Below are 19,559 nucleotides of genomic sequence, written 5' to 3' on the forward strand. Positions count from 1 at the left end.
GTACTGTAGGTAAAAATAAATGAGTATATCCTTAAACTCATCATGATTCCAATAAATAGGACTCTAACTAATACAATTCACAGTTCAGAGTAATGAAATGGAAAGAAAACCATATGGGTCTGCAAAAAATTAAGCTTGAATTTCAGGGGAAGATGGGGTTGTCAAGACATAACTGCTTAGTCATGAAAATATACTTGCATTTTAGCTTTGAAAACATAATTAAAGACCTAAAACAGTCTTCTCTCTACTGACTTGAAAGCATTCTAGGATAATATTAGCTACATTGATTACATGCTTGGTAGAGCTCTTTCTTTTAATAAGCAAACCAGACTACAAAAGCTGACTGTTTGTTGTGTTTAGTAAGTGGAGTAACTGTCAGTGCTTGCATTCATAAATCACAGTTGGCGCTTGCTCACATTCTTTAAAGAAAGCTTGTTGCAAGTGAGACCGAGGGTCCAAAGGTAGTCAGTCCCTCATATGACACTAAGGAAGCAGCTGCACATTTGGCAACTAAAGCTACTCTCCCTCCTCTCTGTCTCCAGTTAAACATATTCAGCCAATGGAACATGGCTCTGCTCCTGCTCCCTGGTACAATTCCTATTGACTCAGTAGAGTAGACTCAGAGACTCTAATTGTAATGAGTGATGAGCCAAGACCGGACTGAACATGTTTAAGAGAAGCATTTCCCTTTGAGGTACTTCATTTGCCCTGGAAAGAGAGACTTAAACTAGCAAATGGCTATAGAATACGTACTGTATCTTTCTCTTGGGAATAGTTGTGATCAAACTACAGAAGTCATTCAACAAAATTCAACATTCTTTGTTGGCCAACAAAAAAACTAAGGCCAAAATTTAACTGACAAGTTTCACTATCTTAGGGTTTTATATGGTGCCTAGTACAAAGAACTAGAGCAACAAAGCAAAACAAAAACATTCTTTCTTTGGGGCAGAGGAATCTGACTGTGTGTGCCTGCATCCGAAGAAGTGGGCTGTAGTCCATGAAAGCTTATGCTCTAATAAATTTGTTAGTCTCTAAGGTGCCACAAGTACTCCTTTTCTTTTAATTGTTTCTTTAGGGAGAGGGAAAGGATACTTGGTCTTCTACCAGCTGGAGACAGAGACAGTGAAGTCTGTGAGCCAAGAAGCATCTTATGCGTAGATCTTATTTAAATTGTTTTAACAATTTTTGCCAGCTTGAAGGAGATATATCATAGCATCTGGACTGATATAAAAGGGAGAAATGACTGGTATTTTTACATTTATTTGGTTGGTAAAACAAGAGAAAAATATGGGACAAAATAACAAGGACAGGCAAAAGCAACCTATAATGTCATCTCCTCAATATCTCTCTTCCCTTAAACCCAACATAAACATGAAATTCATCAGATTTAATGTCTAAGTACATAACTCATGCAGTAAACAATGTAAACCACACCAAAAATAAGGAAAACAAAACCAAATAGGAATCCTAACCAGTTTGTACATAATATACAATTCCTCAGCTCCTTAGTTGCTGCCTGTTTCCAGATTGGCTAACTCCTCTACAGCTACCAAAGAGGAATTCTCCAAACACTTTCTGACGCAGAAGTAAATTAACATTTCTGTAGGGGTAATGTATAGATTAATATCCGAAGGTTCCAGTATCTCAAGGATCTTGAACATGCCAAAGTAGTCAAGAAAAAAAGACCGGTCTGAAAAAATGGTTTTGTTTGTTTTTTAAACCATGTATTTTATTTAAGAGGCAGAGTATTATTTACCATTTGGGAGTAGCAGTCTTGTTAATTTCTTGCCTTTTACATCAACTCTTTGGATTGGCAAACTCCAGAATAATTTCAGTGGCCTGGAATGCTACAACTCTTAGTTATATGATTTTTTTTTTTATTTTTTGAAGTTATCTTATTCCAAAAAATCTTGATGCTTGGGGCAATAGCAGATGATCTAGTGGCCCCTTCTGCCCTTAAACTCTATGACTCTATAAGAAATAGTGTACCCAATCTTCTGCTTAAACATATCACCTCTGGGTAGAAGCAAGTGTCAAGTCTTTGAATTGCTTATATACAGTGTGTTGCACATTGATGTAGTGTAATGTATATCTAATATACTTTCTAGCATGATATAAAAGATATACTGTAGCATACCAACTTACTGACCAGTGTAATGTTTATTCCAGACAAACTAAAAAGGAAGTATCTAAAATACAAATATTCCTGATGGGTAATAATGGAGAGTGCTCTTTAAAGTAGATGCTTAATTCTGTAATAAGAATAGATATAAAATAAAATAGTCTTCATCGGTTAATTTAAATATTGTAAAAATAATCTATTTAATAGGAGTTGACACCCAGCAAAGTGTGTTTTATCTCCTCCTTAAGCAAACATTAATATCTGTATGGTACAGTGTATCTGTACCATACAGATATTAATATCTGATGGTACAGTGAAAACGAAACCCAACTGATAAGACCCAGGACTGAATATAATAATTTGTACTGTGCTGTATGACACAGACAGCAAACAAGTGATTCATTCTTCTCCTTACCTATTTATCACAAGGGCAGTCTAATTTGGGACTATTTATTGTGAGCAATTTTAGCCCCTTGATGAAAGGGTCCGGCACACAGAACCAGTGGTCTGAGTTGTCAAAATTATCACTAAGGAAGGCGAGAAGGGAGGAGACTTGTAGGGTTCCAATGGCCATGGCACCCATAGAGCTGCAAAGTTTAAATTTTCTGTCCATACTGGCTCAGAGGGATACAGTGCAAAATACAACAGTACTTAGATGTTGCTCAGAAAAAAGTGCAACCACAATAGTGGTGTAAACACTAGTGCACTGTTGATACAAGTTGCATGTGAATGCAAGGAGTTTTACATATGTACTAGGAGGCTGCAACACCAAAGCAGTGTAGGGTAGTGATAGCAAGAAAAAAAGTCAGGTGACAGGCACTTTCAGTATCTGCGGATGCAAAGAGGACAAGAGCTGGCAATTTGGGATTTATATGTTATAAGGGAAGACGATAGGAAAGAGTACGTGTGACAGATTGGGTCACAGAGACCCCCCTTGGGACTGTCACCTAATGGGCTGAAACTACCTCTGAGCCTGTTTTCCCTGCCAGCTAGGGACTTCAGTACCCTGTCTTGTTGAACCAGACATGCTAGTCTGCTGCAAACACAGACCCAGGTCTGAACCACGTCCCCCAAAAGCTGCAGACTCAACAGAAAACGGCTTAGAAAGTGCTCCTGTCTCTAGCACCCAGATACTGATGTTCCCAATGGGGTCCAAACCCCAAATAAATCTGTTTTAGTCTGTATAAAGCTTATACAGGTAAATTCATAAATTGTCCGCCCTCTATAACACTGATAGAGATATGCACAGCTGTTTGCTCCCCCAGGTATTAGTCACTAACTCTGGGTTCAGTAATAAGCAAAAAGTTATTTTATTAAATATAAAAAGTAGGATTTAAGTGGTTCCAAGTAATAACAGAACAAAGTAAGTTACCAAGCAAAATAAAATAAAACATGCAAGTCTAAGCCTAATACAGTAGGAAACTGAATACAGATGAAATCTCACCCTCAGAGATGTTCCAATAAGCTTCTTTCACAGACTAGACTCCATTTTAGTCTGGGCCCAATCCTTTCCCCTGGTACAGTCCTTGTTCCAGGTCAGGTAGTGGCTAGGGGATTTCTCATGACTGCAGCCCCCTGTGTTCTGTTCCATCCCCTTTTATAGCTTTGGCACAAACCGGGAATCTTTTGTCTCTCTGGGTCCCCATCCCTCCTTCTAAATGGAAAAGCACCAGTTTTAAGGTGGATTCCAGTACCAAGTGACATGGTCACATGTCCTGTGAGACTCCAAGCCTTCATTCTTCCCCGCCTGACTCACAGGAAGGCTTGCAAGTAAACAGAGCCATCTACAGTCAATTGTCCTGGTTAATGGGAGCCATCAAGATTCCAAACTACCATTAATGACCCACAGTTTGCATAATTACAATAGCACCTCAGAGTTATTTCATATTTCTAGTTTCAGATACAAGAATGATACATTCATACAAATAGGATGAACACACTCAGTACATTATAAGCTTTGTAATGATACCTTACAAGAGACCTTTTTCATGAAGCATATTCCAGTAACATTATATTCACACTTATTAGCACTGCAATATAGCAAAGGAGAGGAGGATAATACTGAATGTCCAGCACTTGCATTCCTTACTTTTTTCTTGCAGGGAATCCCGAAGTAGGTAAGACAATCAACAGGTGCACATCAGTCTGGCATGTTCCAGTGTATCCCAGGGCACAGGTTTTATAATGTTTTGTAGTGCATGTCATTGTATCTCATATATATTCTTGATCAGTCCATCCCCTTTTCCTTATCTCAACTTCCACACCCCACTTTTGTTGTGGTCCCCAGGTTCTATAGGTTAATTAACCATTTACATCAATGGTTGCTATAACTTTTCTGTTGTCAAACACCTGCAATTTTCTGTAATACGTATTTCTCAGGAATCTCTTAAAATATCAACAATTCATGTTTTGTGGTTTCTTTCTTCAACTCCATCAGTTCTTAAACACAATTGCTTACTGCAGCACCATATCTTGTGAATAAACTTACCAGTTACTTACTCATGTGAACCTACAATTTAAGGCTTGATTAGTTTGGCTAAGCTAACCTCTTTTGCAGGCCTTTTGGTTCTTCTACTTGTGTTTCAGCCTTAATCAATACTTGTATATCATCTATATTACTTACATAAATATCTAAAAGTGCAGGGCTGATTACAAAATTTTGGAATTCCAAATGCCTCAAGTATTCCAAAACCAATTTTTTTCAGACATTCCAATTCACAGGAAATTTCAAAAATAATTGTTTTCATTCCAATTTGGACTAAAACAAAATTTTGAAATGTCAAAATTTCTCATGAACCAGAAATTCCAAGTTTCAGCCAGCTGTAATTACAATTCTCTTCTATATATAATAAATTGCATTTTCCCAGAATCATAGAAACATAGGGCCAGAAGGGACCTTGAGAGGTCAGCTAGTCCAGTGGTTCCCAAACTTTTTACTAAGGCAACCCACCAACTGCATTTTGGCTTTTTTGACACCATTCCCTCCTGCTTTCTAGCTCCTTTCTCCCACCTCAGCCCTCTAGCCTCCTGGTAGTCCCTCTTCTCCCCTCCTTAGCTGTCTAAGCCTCCAAGGTACCCCTGTCTCCAGCTCCCATTTCTCCTCCCCTGCTCAGCCCTCCAGCCCTGTGCCCTGCCCTCCAAGCCCCTGCTCCCTCCTCTTCCCAGCCTCCTGCATGAGGAATAGTATGCTATATTTCAGTTACGATTTAAAAAAAAAGCATTCATGACATTAAAAAAAAAGTATGAAACCACTTTTGTTGGGTAATAAGAGAAAGAATAAAGTACATTAAATTAAGACATATAAAAATGAATTCAACTTGTCTTCACTCTAATACCTGAAGTGTAAAGACTTAAGTCATCAAGGGACTCCAGTCAAACACACATGTCATGAGCATAAAGGACAACCATGGATTTAAGAAGAAATTAGACCAGTATGAGGGAATACAAGAAGATCATTAAGAATATAATTCTGAAGAACAACAACTGACCACTATTCAAGTTGTGGGGTCTTGTGAGGATTTAAACCTGAAGTCTGTATTAAGATAGAGAAAGAAACAGTGGCAGAAGCAAGTTTTAAAGCAGGGGAGTGATGGGTCATTTGTGGTGGGCTGGAGCGTGAGTCCATCTACACTCACCCTACAGTGACAGCTCCTGTCCTACTGGGCTGGGCCTGGTCCCCATTCCCAGCATTACAACCTGGTGCATAGGGTCGCAGCGTCACTCAGGTTTGACCCAGCTGCCCCTCCATCATGACAGAGACCAAATTTCAGTGAGTAGCATTGTGACATGGTGCACAGGGTCACAGCACCACATGACCTCATGTGCCATGTTACATCACCCAGAGCAGGGAGTCGGGCCCCTGCTTCTGCCAGATGAATGAGAGTCAGACTCACTTTCCAGTCCCATGTAAAAATTTGTGTTGTACACCTCCTTTGGTCACTTGCATAATATGCTTAGGTGTATGTGTGGTGCCTTTTTAAAGGGGCTTGAGCCCCATTATCTCTGCCACTGCAAAGAAAAATCTCCTTTTCACTGTAAAAGTATTTTTAACAGCTATTCTTGTTTCTATTGGGCCTGCAGAAAATAAAGGAGAAATTAAGTACAACGGTATTTGCCAGTTTGCTTGCCCTGAGATTAGAAGCAATACACGACTGGATGTTTGAACGTATGTGTTTTTAGTTAAGCCTTGGAATTCAGTTACTTTTTTATACTAGCTTTAATATTTGTTAGATGTTTCAATTGATTTTTAAATTAGAAGTTTTATATGATGTACAACAATTTTGATCAAAATTTTTGTTTGGGTCATGATCAGAAGATCTTAATCAGTTTCTTCCCAGTGGCATCACTGTCTAGACAAACTGATATTTTGAAACTCCCAAAGTTTGCTGGATCGTTCCATATTTCTTCATGACCTGCTACATTGGGGAAAATCCCTGAATTTCTTAAGGGATGACTGAATCCAATCAAATTTGCATAGAAGGCCTGGGGCAGTGCCCTATTCTGATTTATCGAAGTACTCAAAGTACTACAGAGGAGGAGTTTCAAAGAGGAAGCATAGTCATGAATCTTTAAAAGTGGAATCAAAGTGACTTAAGTGTTCCAGGCACATGGAATTTCATATCATGTCAATGTCTCTTGAGCCAGGATTTCGGTGATTAACTGAGCCAGCCTCCTTAATGGAAATCCTGATGTATTATTCTTACATATGTAACAAACAGAGTTCACAACTCTCATGATTTTTTTGTGAGTTTCGTGATATTCAGTATTTTTTTTAAAGCCCCACATGCTGGAGTCATGATTACAGGAAAATCTCAATTTTCACTTTTTAAAAAAAAGTATTTTTAATCCATGAGAATGCAAAGAAAAAGCTTATAAAGATGAACTCAAAGGGCTGAAAATCCAGAAGGAAAATAAAAAGAATCGCAAATGTGGTATTTTAAAAAATCTCATGATTTTAAGTCAATTTCAGGATTTTGGGGCTTGTCTCATGATTTTTGAATGCTTGGAGTTTGCAGTATTGAACATGTAGGGATAATGATAAAAAAAAGACAAAAAAATCAGGAAGCAGACGAATCCAAAAGCAAGGAAATATATATTATACGCACACACACACACTTTACAAAACAGGAAAACATTCAAGTTGAGCCAGTCAAAATAATGGCATTGACATTTAAAAGGAATAGGTGGCAGAAAAGAAATATAATTTTTTTTAAAAATGTAAAGAGCATGAATTACATACAGAAAGTTGGCTCTGTGCTCTGACATAAAAAAATGAAAAACCATCTTGCGAGTTACTGTTAGAAGTGTAATTAAAAAAACCAGAAATGGGCAATCAGAAATGGGTGGTTGATTAGCAAAAGAACTATGGTCAACAGAAGGCTTACACACTTGTAAACAAATAAAGAAAACATCAGGTATACATGTCATAGACATCTAGTGTTTGAAGAAGAGAAAGCACTATCTATGATGAAAATGGGTTGAGAGAAGAAATGCTCATGTTATGAATAGCACCCTCAACAGCAATGTGTAGAATGACTTTAAAAAAGATGCAGGTATAATGGTCCAATCCATAACTGCAGTGTCAATGTACTTTCCTCACTATAACCAGGGGCGGCTCTAGCTTTTTTGCCTCCCCAAGCATGGCAGGCAGGCTGCCTTCGGGCGGCGCGCCTGCGGGAGGTCCCCGGTCCCACGGATTTGGCGGCATGCCTGCGGGAGGTCCGCTGGTCCCGCGGCTTTGGCGTACCCGCTACTGAATTGCCACCGAATCCGCGGGACCGGCAGACCTCCCGCAGGCAAGCCACCGAAGGCTGCCTGACTGCCGCCCTCGCACACTTGCCACCCCAGGCACGCGCTTGGAGCGCTGGTGCCTGGAGCTGCCGCTGCTCATAACAAGCAATACAAAATACAGTTGGGGTGTTTTATTACTTATCATTCCATCTGCATAGCAATCAGTCAAAAAAGCATATGGGAAAGAGGATAAATGGATTTAGTGTACTTTTCTGATGTATGCCTTTTTTCGTGTAAAAGTTGAATGTGCTGAGTCACCTATGCTAGAGCAAGTTACACAGAAAAACACATTGGCATATCGATTCAGTTTAGATATGTTGTTACCACATATCAATGTTGTATCTTATTCCTGTAGGTTCTAAAATGGGGCTGGGACAAAGGACAAACCCTATTAATCTAAAAACAATAGGGATATTATATTAACTGTATTTTGCTATAAATTATAGCTCTTAAGAACTAATCTTGTGGCTAAAAGGTTAATTATAACAACATGGGATTGCACTCAATTTCCATATGCATTTAGAATATTAGTTATCAAAAAATGAATGTTTACAATAATATTATCTACTTGTATTTTTGGTCCCCTTTAGAAATGAATAGAAATTGTCTGTTTGAATTCACCAACAACAAACACCCTGAAGATCCAGGAAAGGGTGGCCTCTAGGCCACACAGCTGAGAATTTTATGAGCCATACTGGGACCTCTGGATAGGGTAATTCTAAACTAGGAAATCCAACCCCCAATGTTCTAAAAATGGGTGTGTCAGCTTGGGCTGAATCATGGGGTGGAGAGGGTGTGGTTTGCAGACCAGTACTTTTGCAGCTACGATCCTCTGGTTCAGGATCTACACATTTTTAAAAACAAAAGAAATAATAATATAGTCTCTAGTCTTTATGGTCATGAAGAAGAAAATGTTCAAAATGTAAACTGGATATCAAATCAAAGGAGTGGTGTCTACAGTGATAAGTAGGCAGCCTGAAACCAGAGTTCTAGGAGTGAAATAGCACTCTTCACCTCAGTGAGGTGTTAACTCTGAAGCCCTATGAACATTTACCTGCCAATAATCTAAATAATTTCACTGCTGATCAAAGTGCACAGGGAAGATGAGGGATGACCATATTATGGAGATCTGCACAATCTACTGTGAATATTATCCCACTTTGGCATCACAAATGGGAAGATCTTGGGTTGTGTATGAAGCTTAGCAAAATAGCTTCACTTATTTTCCCCATCCTCCACTGCCTAAAATTCAGATGTCATTAAATGACAGAGAGAAGGAAAATGCAAAGAAAAAGAAAATTCTTGGATCATCTCTGAATTGCTTTTCAGATATTTGTAAAGTTCTCATAAGACAATAGCTGATTTGAGCTAAGGACAGACTTTTCTTGCAATTTTTCACAGAATGGTTGACTGCCAGCCCTCCAGGAGAGTAGCTCAGGGAGATGGCCAGGTGCAGAACCAGACACCCAGCTCCCCGTCGAAGTCCTGGCTCCAAGGGCAGTCCACCAGGCAAGCTACAAAGTAGCTGAGGAGTCATAAGCTTGGAAGCCCAGGTTCTCCAAGAGCCCAGCAGGTGGGCTGCCCAGGAGCCAGGCAGGTGAGCTGGCAGGAAATTAGGCAGAGTTTGAAACCTATGTGGCAGGACTCCATAGGTTTCCTCCCTGGTTTCCACCAGTAATTTGTTGAAATTGATATTTTAGACTTCAAAGAATTGGCAATGTCAAACAGAACAGTTTTCTAGCTGACTATTTTGACCAGCTATATTAACAATACTATCGTCTGAAATTTTCTGGAACTTTCTGACAATCTGTGAGAATATGTAATTTTCATACAACATTTACTTCTAGCTCTTTGACAGATTCAGGATGTGCAGAATATTTCCAACAAATAAATATTGCTGTCAGAGGGGGATTGTTTTAAGCTTGGAATTATCTAGTCTATATAAAGATTTAAGTGAATAAGTGTAAATTGGTTTAGATGGAAAACTAACGAGCATGTCTTTTTATGCAAAAAATAACAATACACACAAACAGCAGGTATCTTGTACAGCTTTCCAGAATCCCATGGACATACTTGCATTGGATCTGACAATAATTAATGAATTAGCCAAAAAGACATATGTAAATAACACTGTCCAGGGCAGGCCTAGTACAGGCTAGGATTTTTCAATTAAAAGTGAGAAATTAGGTACAACGTTGAGTTCCTGCTCCAAATATCCTCAAGTATGGAGTGATTCAGGTTTTCAGTTTGGGCCTTATTCTACCTCTACTGGACTGCAATTTATTTATTGGTTTATTTTTAATAAACATTTAGAAAAAAATATGTATTTTACATCACTAGAAACATGAAATATCTTTTTCTAAATGCGAACAGAAAAAGAATAAGTACTACTTTAGTTCAAGTCAGCAGTGAATTCCAAAACTAAGGGCTCTACACTGAAAACATCCTATCAGAAATTCTCTTTCTTATACACTAATGGTACACTAATGGAGATCCCACTCAAGCATCTCAATTAGCACAACTACAGCAGTACCGTCCAGAGATAAAGATGGTCTCTCAGGCTAGGTCTACACTACCCGCCTGAATCGGCAGGTAGAAATCGATTTCTCAGGGATCGAATTATCGCATCTCGTCGGGACGCGACAATCAATCCCTGAATCGACGTGCTTACTCCACCACCAGCAGAGGTAGGAGTAAGCGCCAACGACGGGAAGCCGCGGAGGTCGATTTTGCCGCCGTCCTCACAGCGGGGTAAGTCGGCTCCGATACGTCGAATTCAGTTACGCTATTCGCGTAGCTGAATTTGCGTATCTTAAATCGACCCCCACCCCAGTGAAGACCTGCCCTCAGACTGGGAGGCCTCAAGCCGTAAAAGTCTTCAAAATCACTCCTTAAACTCTAACTGAAACCCAACAGGTAGCAAGAACCCTGGTATCATGTGCTCACAGTGGAATACCCTGCAAGCATCCTCATTCTGCAATAGATTTAGCTTCAAAATGGATCTAAGGTGTAGCCCCATCCACTAAAACTTGAGCTGACAGATGCATGAATTATGGTAGCAAGACCTGCATAGAAGAAAAAGGGTCACAACCTCCGAACCAGATGAGATGGGAGAAAGCCATTTGGGCTACTACTGCTATTCAATCTTCCAAAAGAAAATGGGAGCAACAAGACCCTCAAATGGTGAGTTCAGATGACCAATGCTGAACAAATCCCTTCGGAGGGGATGTTATATCCTTGTCTATATCCTTTGTTTGCTCTGCCCAGCCTGCCATCACCTCGATCTTCTCCAGACTGGGCTTTAACCAGATTCCTCTCAGTCACAACCTTGTCTCACCCTGACAGAATGACTTTCAAATGCTCTCACTTGGCTGAAAGAAATGGAGATATAGAGTGTCATCCCCATACAAGGAGAGGGATCAACTGGCTCTTAAGGGAGGCACATTCAGGCCTCTTAAGGAGTTCAAATAGCTCCCACAGAATGAGTACTTTGAGGATGAAGACTGCAGAGGAAATCAAAGAAGCCAAGTAATAATCAGCAAGACTCCAAAGAATCCTGGGAAGCTCCCATCTCCTTCCCCTCTCCTCTCCCAGAAAGAAAGGGAAAGCAAAAACATGCTAGGGCTGAAAATGTGGTTTATCTGCCTTCACTGAGACAGAAAGCCAACTTAAACAGTTACTTTTGTTTTACTAAATTAAAATGAATTTGAGAAACTCATCAGTTTGTGCAAAAATATAAATATTGAAAGTAATGACAAATTGTACTTAGAGTAGCATATCACATTGACAACAAAAAGCTACATTCAACAAATTCTAACAGATAAATTGCCAGAACAGTTTGTAGGGCTTTATATATTAACTTCAAAGTCAATAGGGCTCATGTCTGCAAACAGAGCTCCACTTTACACAATTGAGGATCAGAGCCTACCAGTCCACCAAGAGACAAGAAGTTCAGAAATCCTAGGTTTTCATTACTTTGCTCATCTTGAGCTGTGATACTGCAACATCTGTGTATAATTATGAATTATTTGTACAGTATATTAGGTATACGTGGCACTTCAAAGACAAATAAAAAGAGAGGCCCATTTCCCCAGGGGCTTACCAGCAAAAGGGATTGTGATGCTGGCAGACCAGGTGATAGCCCATGCCAAGACCCCCAGGCCTCACTAAAGATTAAAAAATGCATAGCTGGAAAGCAACCTGGCTCTCCTGTGTGCTAGTATTGTTAAAATAGATATTAGAGTTATGAGAATGTGTTTAGTGTTCAAACTTTATGAAATTCTTGTAGGATGCTGCATGTATTAGTCTTACTTATAATCTCTGTATGCCATGTTTAAGGTAATATTTAAGTGTTTGCTAAAATTGCAAAATGCCAGAATCAGGGGAGAAGCATTACCAAGGGTGAAATACTAGTTTATCACAAGAGGTGTCATCTCCTCCCCAACAAGGAAGGCCTAAAGACATCAGACAAGCCACTGTGGAACATCAATGGACAAGACTTTGTTGATAGCTCCCCGCCCCTCCTATGAACTAGAGACATGCACAAACCCTCATCCCATCAGCCTGAGCTCTGGGGGAAGGGGATAAAAATCCCTTGTAAGGATGCTGCCTTGGGTGGGACACTTCTGAGAGTATCAGTTCAGGACAAATTGCTTAGAGCAGGGCAGTTATAGTCCTAGGCTGGGGTTCCTTTACCATTAAGGCACACCAAACCAGCCAGACAGAGAGGACTTTGGTTTTACCCCACTGGCTAACCACAAGTCATACAAGCAATTCCCTTAGACACCCCAATTTCCCAGTAACACCACCAGTGCCACTCATTATGGGGCGAATGGTTATGAAAACCAATACCCCAGTAAAAGACAAAAAGTTCTCCCAATTGGAAAGGACCAAGCCCCCAGACCTAGGTCAATATACAAACCAGATTATACGGTCACAGTTTATGTCAATAATGTCACATCCCTGTCAAGAAAAATTGATATCACTATGCTGCTTGGAACTTGGAGAGGACAAAATTTTTAAGCATAAGCAGGGGATCCCCAAGCTGCTTAGCTTAGGTTAGACCGAATGGACATATAGCACTTGCATATTACAGCAGTGTCTATTAGCTTTTCAAACGTAAGACTGTAACTCATTTGTGTATATATGTTTACCTGCTTTCACCTTGTAAATAACTCATTTCTTTTTCCTAGCTAATAAATCTTGAGTTAGTTTATTACAGGATTGGCTACAAGTGTTGTCTTTGGTAAGAGATCTAAGGTACAGTTGACCTTTGGGACTTGGAATAACTTGATTTTTGCTGTAAGGGACCATCTATCAAAAGGCATGCATGCATGGGTGGCAAGATAGACCAGAGTGACCAAGAGGACTGTCTGTGACTCCATGTTAAGGCTATTATAGTGCGTTGGGAGTTTACACTTGTTACTTGGCTGATTAAATTAATTATATAACATACAGCCAGTTTGGGGTTTATGTCCTGTTCCTTGACACTCTGCCCTGACTGCACCTGGCACTCAAGGTCATGAGCCACTCCAGACAGTGTGACAAGGATGACAAAGGGAGATAAGGGAAAGATGCAGATTTTTAATAAATTGCTCCTATTTTTAGACATTGCAGTTTTTCTTCTTCTACTCAGGGCCGGCTCCAGGCACCAGCTGACCAAGCACGTGCTTGGGGCAGCACCTGGTAAGGGGCGGCCAATCTTGGGGTGGCGGGGGGGCACTCAGGGTGTTTTTGGGAGGGGTTCGGTCGGCTGGCGCTGGGGGGTGGGGTGGGTTGTTTTTGTTTTGGTGGCTGGGCGCACGGGGGGCTTGGGGGTGGGATTCGGCAGCGGCGCTCCGCGGGGGGGGGTGGCGTCGCGGTGGGGTGCTCAGCGGGGGGGGGGGTGTTCAGCAGCATGGCTCGGCGGTGTTTGGCGGTGCGGGGCTCGGCGGGAGGTGTGTGTGGCGGTGGGGGATTCAGCAGCGCTGCGCTCCGCGGGGGGGGTGTTCGGCTGTGCGGCACTCTGTGGGGGTTGGGGGGTTCAGCGGTGCTCCGCGGGGGGGGGGGCGGCCGAGCAGTGCACCGCAGGGGACTGGGGGGTTCAGCAGCGCTCCACGGGGGTCTGGGGGGTTCGGCAGCACTCGGCGGCGTGGCGTTTGGCAGCGCTCCGCGGGGCAGGGTTCAGCGGCGCTCTGCGAGGGGCTGGTGGGTTCGGCAGCGCTTGGCGGGGGGTTCGGCAGCACGGCGTTCGGCAGCCCTCCGCTGGGGGGGGGGGGGTTGGGGGGCCGGGCGCCCGGGGGGGGGGGTTCAGCGGCACTCCGCGGAGGGGCTGGGGGGTTTGGCAGCGCAGTGCTCCACGAGGGGTTCGGCGGCGCGGTGCTCCGGTGTTGTCGCGGTGCTGAGGGTGTGTGTTATGGTGGCGCTATGGAGGGAGGCACTCTTTTCTTTTCCTTGGGGCGGCCAAAAAGTTAGAACCGGACCTGCTTCTACTACTATATTATTTTTAAAATTAGAGGATCAGAACCAGGCTAGATTAAAGAAGAGGAGAGCAACACTTGAAGCAAATTAAAAGAAGCAAGTTCTGAAGGGGTTGCAGGGTGTTCAGACTCTGCTATCGTACTGATTTGATGGTAGTTCTGGGTTTTTTTAAATTGTTAAACTATTAGTATATGCAGGATTGTTGTAGCTATGTTGATGCCAGGATCCCAGGCAGTGCATGAGTCTTCTGTTTGGGGAAGCTTACATGCGAGCACTGGACATTCCCTAGGAGTGGGAGGGCCACCGGCGCCTGGACTATGACTCCGCCCCCACTCTTCATCTTCCCCTACCTTCTTCCTACCTCCGCAGTCCCCTTGCCCACTCCTATCTCTGCCTCTTCCTGCCCCCACAGCACCCTTGCCCACTCCTCTCTTCCTCTTCCCCTGAGGCCCCCTGCCCGCTCCTCTCCGCCTCTTCCCCCTGAGGCCCGCCCCCACCTGCCACCCGCTCCTCTCCGCCTCTTCCCCCTGAGGCCTGCCCCCACCTGCCACCCGCTCCTCTCCGCCTCTTCCCCCTGAGGCCCGCCCCCACCTGCCGCCTGCTCCTCTCTGGCTCTTCCACCTGAGGTCTGCCCCCACCGGCCGCCAGCTCCTCTCTGCCTCTTCCCCTGAGGCCTGCCCCTACCCGCCACTCACTCCTCTCCATGGCAGAGAGGAGCGAGCAACGGGCGGGTCAGACCTCAGGGGAAGAGGCCGAACAGGGGTGGGGCCTTCGGGCAGAGCACGGGCAGGGCCATGGTCTGGGCACCAGCGGCCCCTTCACTTCCAGGGTGCTTCTCTTCTGGTGCTCCAAAGGCGGCACACCTTCAAAGGGAGGTGACCCACACTTCATCTGCGGTATTTGCCCTCCCCTGCATGGGCAGTCTTTTGGGAGGATGCTTAACCTCCCCCAACCTCTTATATGTGCTGCCCATGCCCAGAATATTAGAGAGACGAGGTGGGTGAGGTAATGTCTTTTATTGGATCAACTTCTGTTGGTGAAAGAGACAAGTATTCAAGCTTATACAGAGCAGGTCCCTTATTAGTATTTAAATACATAACAGCTAGTGCTTTAATTTTTTTAGTGATTTCCGATAGTATTTTACAAACATACTTTTACAAATTCCAGAAAATGAGAATACGACAACACAAAACAGGTTTCAAGCAGCTTGAGTTCAATCCATATTACAGGGCTCCAAGAAGGATTAGAAATGCATCAACAGTATGTCAAGGGTCATTGCACTTCAAAGCATCCCAGATGCAATGTTGCATGCATTTAAACATGACAGATTGCATGACAACCACAGTATGGAGGTATTAAATGGACCTCTGACACGAAGTTTCACTTAATATCTCCATCTCACAACTGCAATGACTTCAAAAAAGACAGAGTGTGGGTGGCTCTTTTAAATAAATTATGAATAAAATTACAATGTAAGCACAGAAAGCAATTTTTAAAATAAAGATTTTTAGGTTGGTTAGTTTTAAAGAGACAAAGGGCCATATTTATATTCTGGACTAAACATTTTGAAGTTAGATGTTAGAGGCAAAAGCTGTTTTGTTTTTAAGAATTCCTGCAGCAAAGTTTAAAAAAATGTTGATAGGAGAAAGTCAATCTTAATCAACACAAATTAAGCTATAGAGCAATAGTTTTCTGCAATTATAATCAGAAACCTTCAGCAATTCTTCTAATGCCAAATTTGCAGACAGAATTTATTCTCTGCCACAGATAATTTTGCCTTTGTTTAAAATATTTTTATTTCTTGCCATTTCTATATCACTCAGTACTGTAGAACATTACAAAATATCAGAGGTGCTCATATTTGATGCATGAGTCACTAGACTACCATTGTCACTTGGATTTGTACTGCAATTTCCTCAATGTATAAGAGGCTTCTCTAAAATTAATTGACAGAAGCATTGCTCAAATGATAAGTGTAGTAGAAATAATTATGTATTAATAGGTTAAGTGGTTCCTTTCATTTCCTTACAGCACAATTAAAATCTGCTTTTGCTTCCAGACACTTCTTCACGGATTCATGAATAACTCTGCTAGGAATTTATATACTGGTATCTAACTGCCTTCACACAGCTTTGAAATGGGTGAGGTATTGCCAGTATTTCCTTCTCAGAGCTAAATAAATTCTTGTTCTGAATTAGGAGCAATGTGTTCCACGGGATACATAAAATGTGACAGTTCTCTGTTGTCATGCTGTTCCTGGGAGCCCCAACATTTTAGTATTGCAAGATTTGTTACTCAGACACAGAACCTTTTGAGATGGGTATTCAAATGAGAGAGATTAATCCAAGTGCTACTTATTTTAATGGGACACTTGTAACTGCGACATGCTAGATGAAACTGAATTGGTTTGGTGATCACCATAAACCTCAGGTTAGAATTTTCCCATTTATGCTGCAGCACTACGAGGGGCCTGGTTAATTGTTAGCTCAAAACTTTGATAGGCCCTGAATACATATTCTTTATAAATCTTTGCATTGTGAAAAAAGGTCATAAATTAGGTACCCACTGCCTTTAAGGAAACGAGAGAAACCAAAGACTAGACACACACAGACAACAAAATACACTCTTTACCCACCTGGTGGTCCCTCCTTGTAAAGTTTTAGGTGAGCTAGAGACAAAAGCATAAGCATTTTAGCCTCAAACAATATATTTATATTTTCATATTCATTACATATATCAGATATAGTACTTGGTGATTCTCATATCAAACAGCAGTAGTTCTAAAGGCTTCATTACTCATCATTGTCATTATTCACTACTGCAAACTGATCTACACTATTATCAGGAAAAATTGTGTCTTGATTGTGAACTGCTTCATCTCTGTTAACTGCTAATAAAGATTACCATAACTTTTAGCAGAGAAGTCATAAGTACATTTTTAGAACCCTTGCAGTCTACACGGATACCAGAGAAACTCCATTTTGAAGTCCCCAGACTCCATTTTGTAATTCTGGCTTCCAATTTAAATAAGGAAGAGTCACTCCACCATTAGATGGAAGCTGCAGGTTATGTAGTACTGAATATAAAATTGGTGGGAAAACCAAATTAGCAGGGATCCAGCAGATCATAACACTCTGAGGTAAACAACAGTGGTGACCATGTGAATAAATGTGTAGTAGGAAAAGAAAAAAAAAATGAATGAAGATGGAATGTGTAGTAAAAGAAAAAACACTATAAAAAGTTATTAGAAAGCTCTGAAGTGACTGTATAAAAGGCAGTGTGTCAGTGGGCAGCCAAGAAAGTCAGAGCTGAGGTGCTGAAAATGCAGATGGAGCTGAGGAGAATGAACCGGAGAAGAGCAGATGAGAGGAGACTTGAAGAAGCAAGCGAGAAAGCAGCAGCTGCAGCAGCAAGTGGCAATAGCACCAGGAGTCCTGTGTCAGCAGACAGAGTAAGCTTGTCAGTTATAATTACAGTATAGTCTTAGAATGTGTATGTGTGAACTAATAAAAATGTTTGTGTGTGTGTTGATAATGAAAGAAATTTATAAGATTTAAATCATTTAAGGACTGTGTCAGCAGCCTATGACAGACCAGTCATCTGTAAAGGATGCAACCGCTTAGAATCATCTCAGCTGTAGGTTATTGTGGTTGGGGTGCTCTTTAAATTGCTGACGGGATTTGTGTTTTCAGATTACTACTGTATTATGGATTATTGTTTATAAAAATAAAAAGGTGTCTTGTTTTGGAAAAGAATACTGTTTGTGTCAATCAATCATTTATCAGAAGGAATTTCCTTAACTACCCTAGTGATCCATACCGTAGGAGAACAGATAGATGGGCTGTTTTAAGGGAAAACCTTTTAGGGGATATTTAAATTAATCTGTTTTTGAGGGAATCCTAGGTAAACCCAGGAGGGGGCAACAGGTGAGCTATTCTGGGTTACCCTAATTCTGTTTTCAGCGTAACACCACATGTGATTCGATTAACGACAGCTCATGTATGGAAACACCCACTTGTAAAACAAACCTGCAAGCATTGCTACAAAAGTCACAACACAAGATATTATATACGCATATACATGCACGCTGTGGAATGATTAAAACATCTGTCTTACCCACCCACCCCTTCAAGGTTTTCACTTGGACATGACAAATGCCAAGGTCATGAAACTCACCACTTACCATGAAACTCAGTCAACTTGCTTAACAGGACAACTCATCCCAGAAATTATTATGCTCAGCATTTTTCCTCACAGATTTCTATCTTATATAACTTGATCTGAAGCCACAGATGGGGATGAAGATTTTGTTTTTATAAACAAGCAAATAAATAAAAGTGATGTGTTCACTGATGAAGTGGCTATGCTCCTATATCTTGTCTACAAGCCAGGGGGGAAATTTAGTGTATAATTCGCAGGAAAAAAAATCCCCCTAAGCAGTGTATTAGGTGTGTTAGTGTCTGGTAAAATTAAAGCATATGTGACATTACAAGCGATAACAGAAGTATAAGCACAGACTTCAGTTTTCCAGACAGTACATACTACAGCAAGAATCTCTCTCTAATGTGTAACATACCCAGTAACGTGAAAGATGACTAATTTGCTTTGGACACTACACATACATTATACAATGGCTTAGCACATGACATTTATTATCATACCAACAGGAAAAAATATCTGTATAAGGAACAATGCATACAATTGTTTTGCTAAATACAATACACACCTTTCTACCTTTGGCATGTGATACATAGCAAAATTCCTTGTACAGTAAAGAGTTCACATTAGTGTGAGTAAAAAGCACAAGCATTAAACAGGTATTAGTCACCGTAGAATGAACATTCCAGGATGTTGCCTTAAACAAAGTATGTGCATAATATGGTGCCACTAATACCAACCACAGACAAAGGCAAAGAAAATTTAATTTTACACATAAAAATTAACTTGGAGAAGCTCTAAGTGCACTTACAAAAGTTAAAAGAACCATATCAAACCAAACCAACAGCTTTCTCCACCTCTATAGCCCTCCTTTCTTCTCCTTACCCATTCCTGGGTAAATAGATGAGCTTCACACGCTGCCCTAAAAGACAAGTCTGCAACTTAACTGAAAACTCAGCATTCTACAAAATGGTGAAAAGAGGGATTGTGCATTGTCAAGATGATGGTGCTATTCTTTTTAGGCTTCACA

At 41.3% G+C, this 19,559-nt stretch overlaps 1 protein-coding gene across 4 annotated transcripts in view; it reads right to left on the reverse strand.

Annotated features, from left to right (window-relative positions):
• The window catches only part of FMN1 (formin 1), a 369,260-nt gene that overhangs the window by 226,526 nt on the left and 123,175 nt on the right, over window positions 1-19,559 (reverse strand). For 2 of the 4 annotated variants that reach the window (XM_034769715.1, XM_034769718.1), the window contains one exon: window positions 17,007-17,039. The exons of the other annotated variants lie outside the window; for them this stretch is intronic. In XM_034769715.1, the coding sequence (XP_034625606.1) occupies window positions 17,007-17,039 (33 nt within the window). The remainder of the gene's footprint in view (window positions 1-17,006; window positions 17,040-19,559) is intronic. 4 annotated transcript variants of the gene reach the window in all.

Source organism: Trachemys scripta, chromosome 4 (assembly GCF_013100865.1).
Source record: "Trachemys scripta elegans isolate TJP31775 chromosome 4, CAS_Tse_1.0, whole genome shotgun sequence".
Lineage (NCBI taxonomy): Eukaryota > Metazoa > Chordata > Testudines > Emydidae > Trachemys > Trachemys scripta.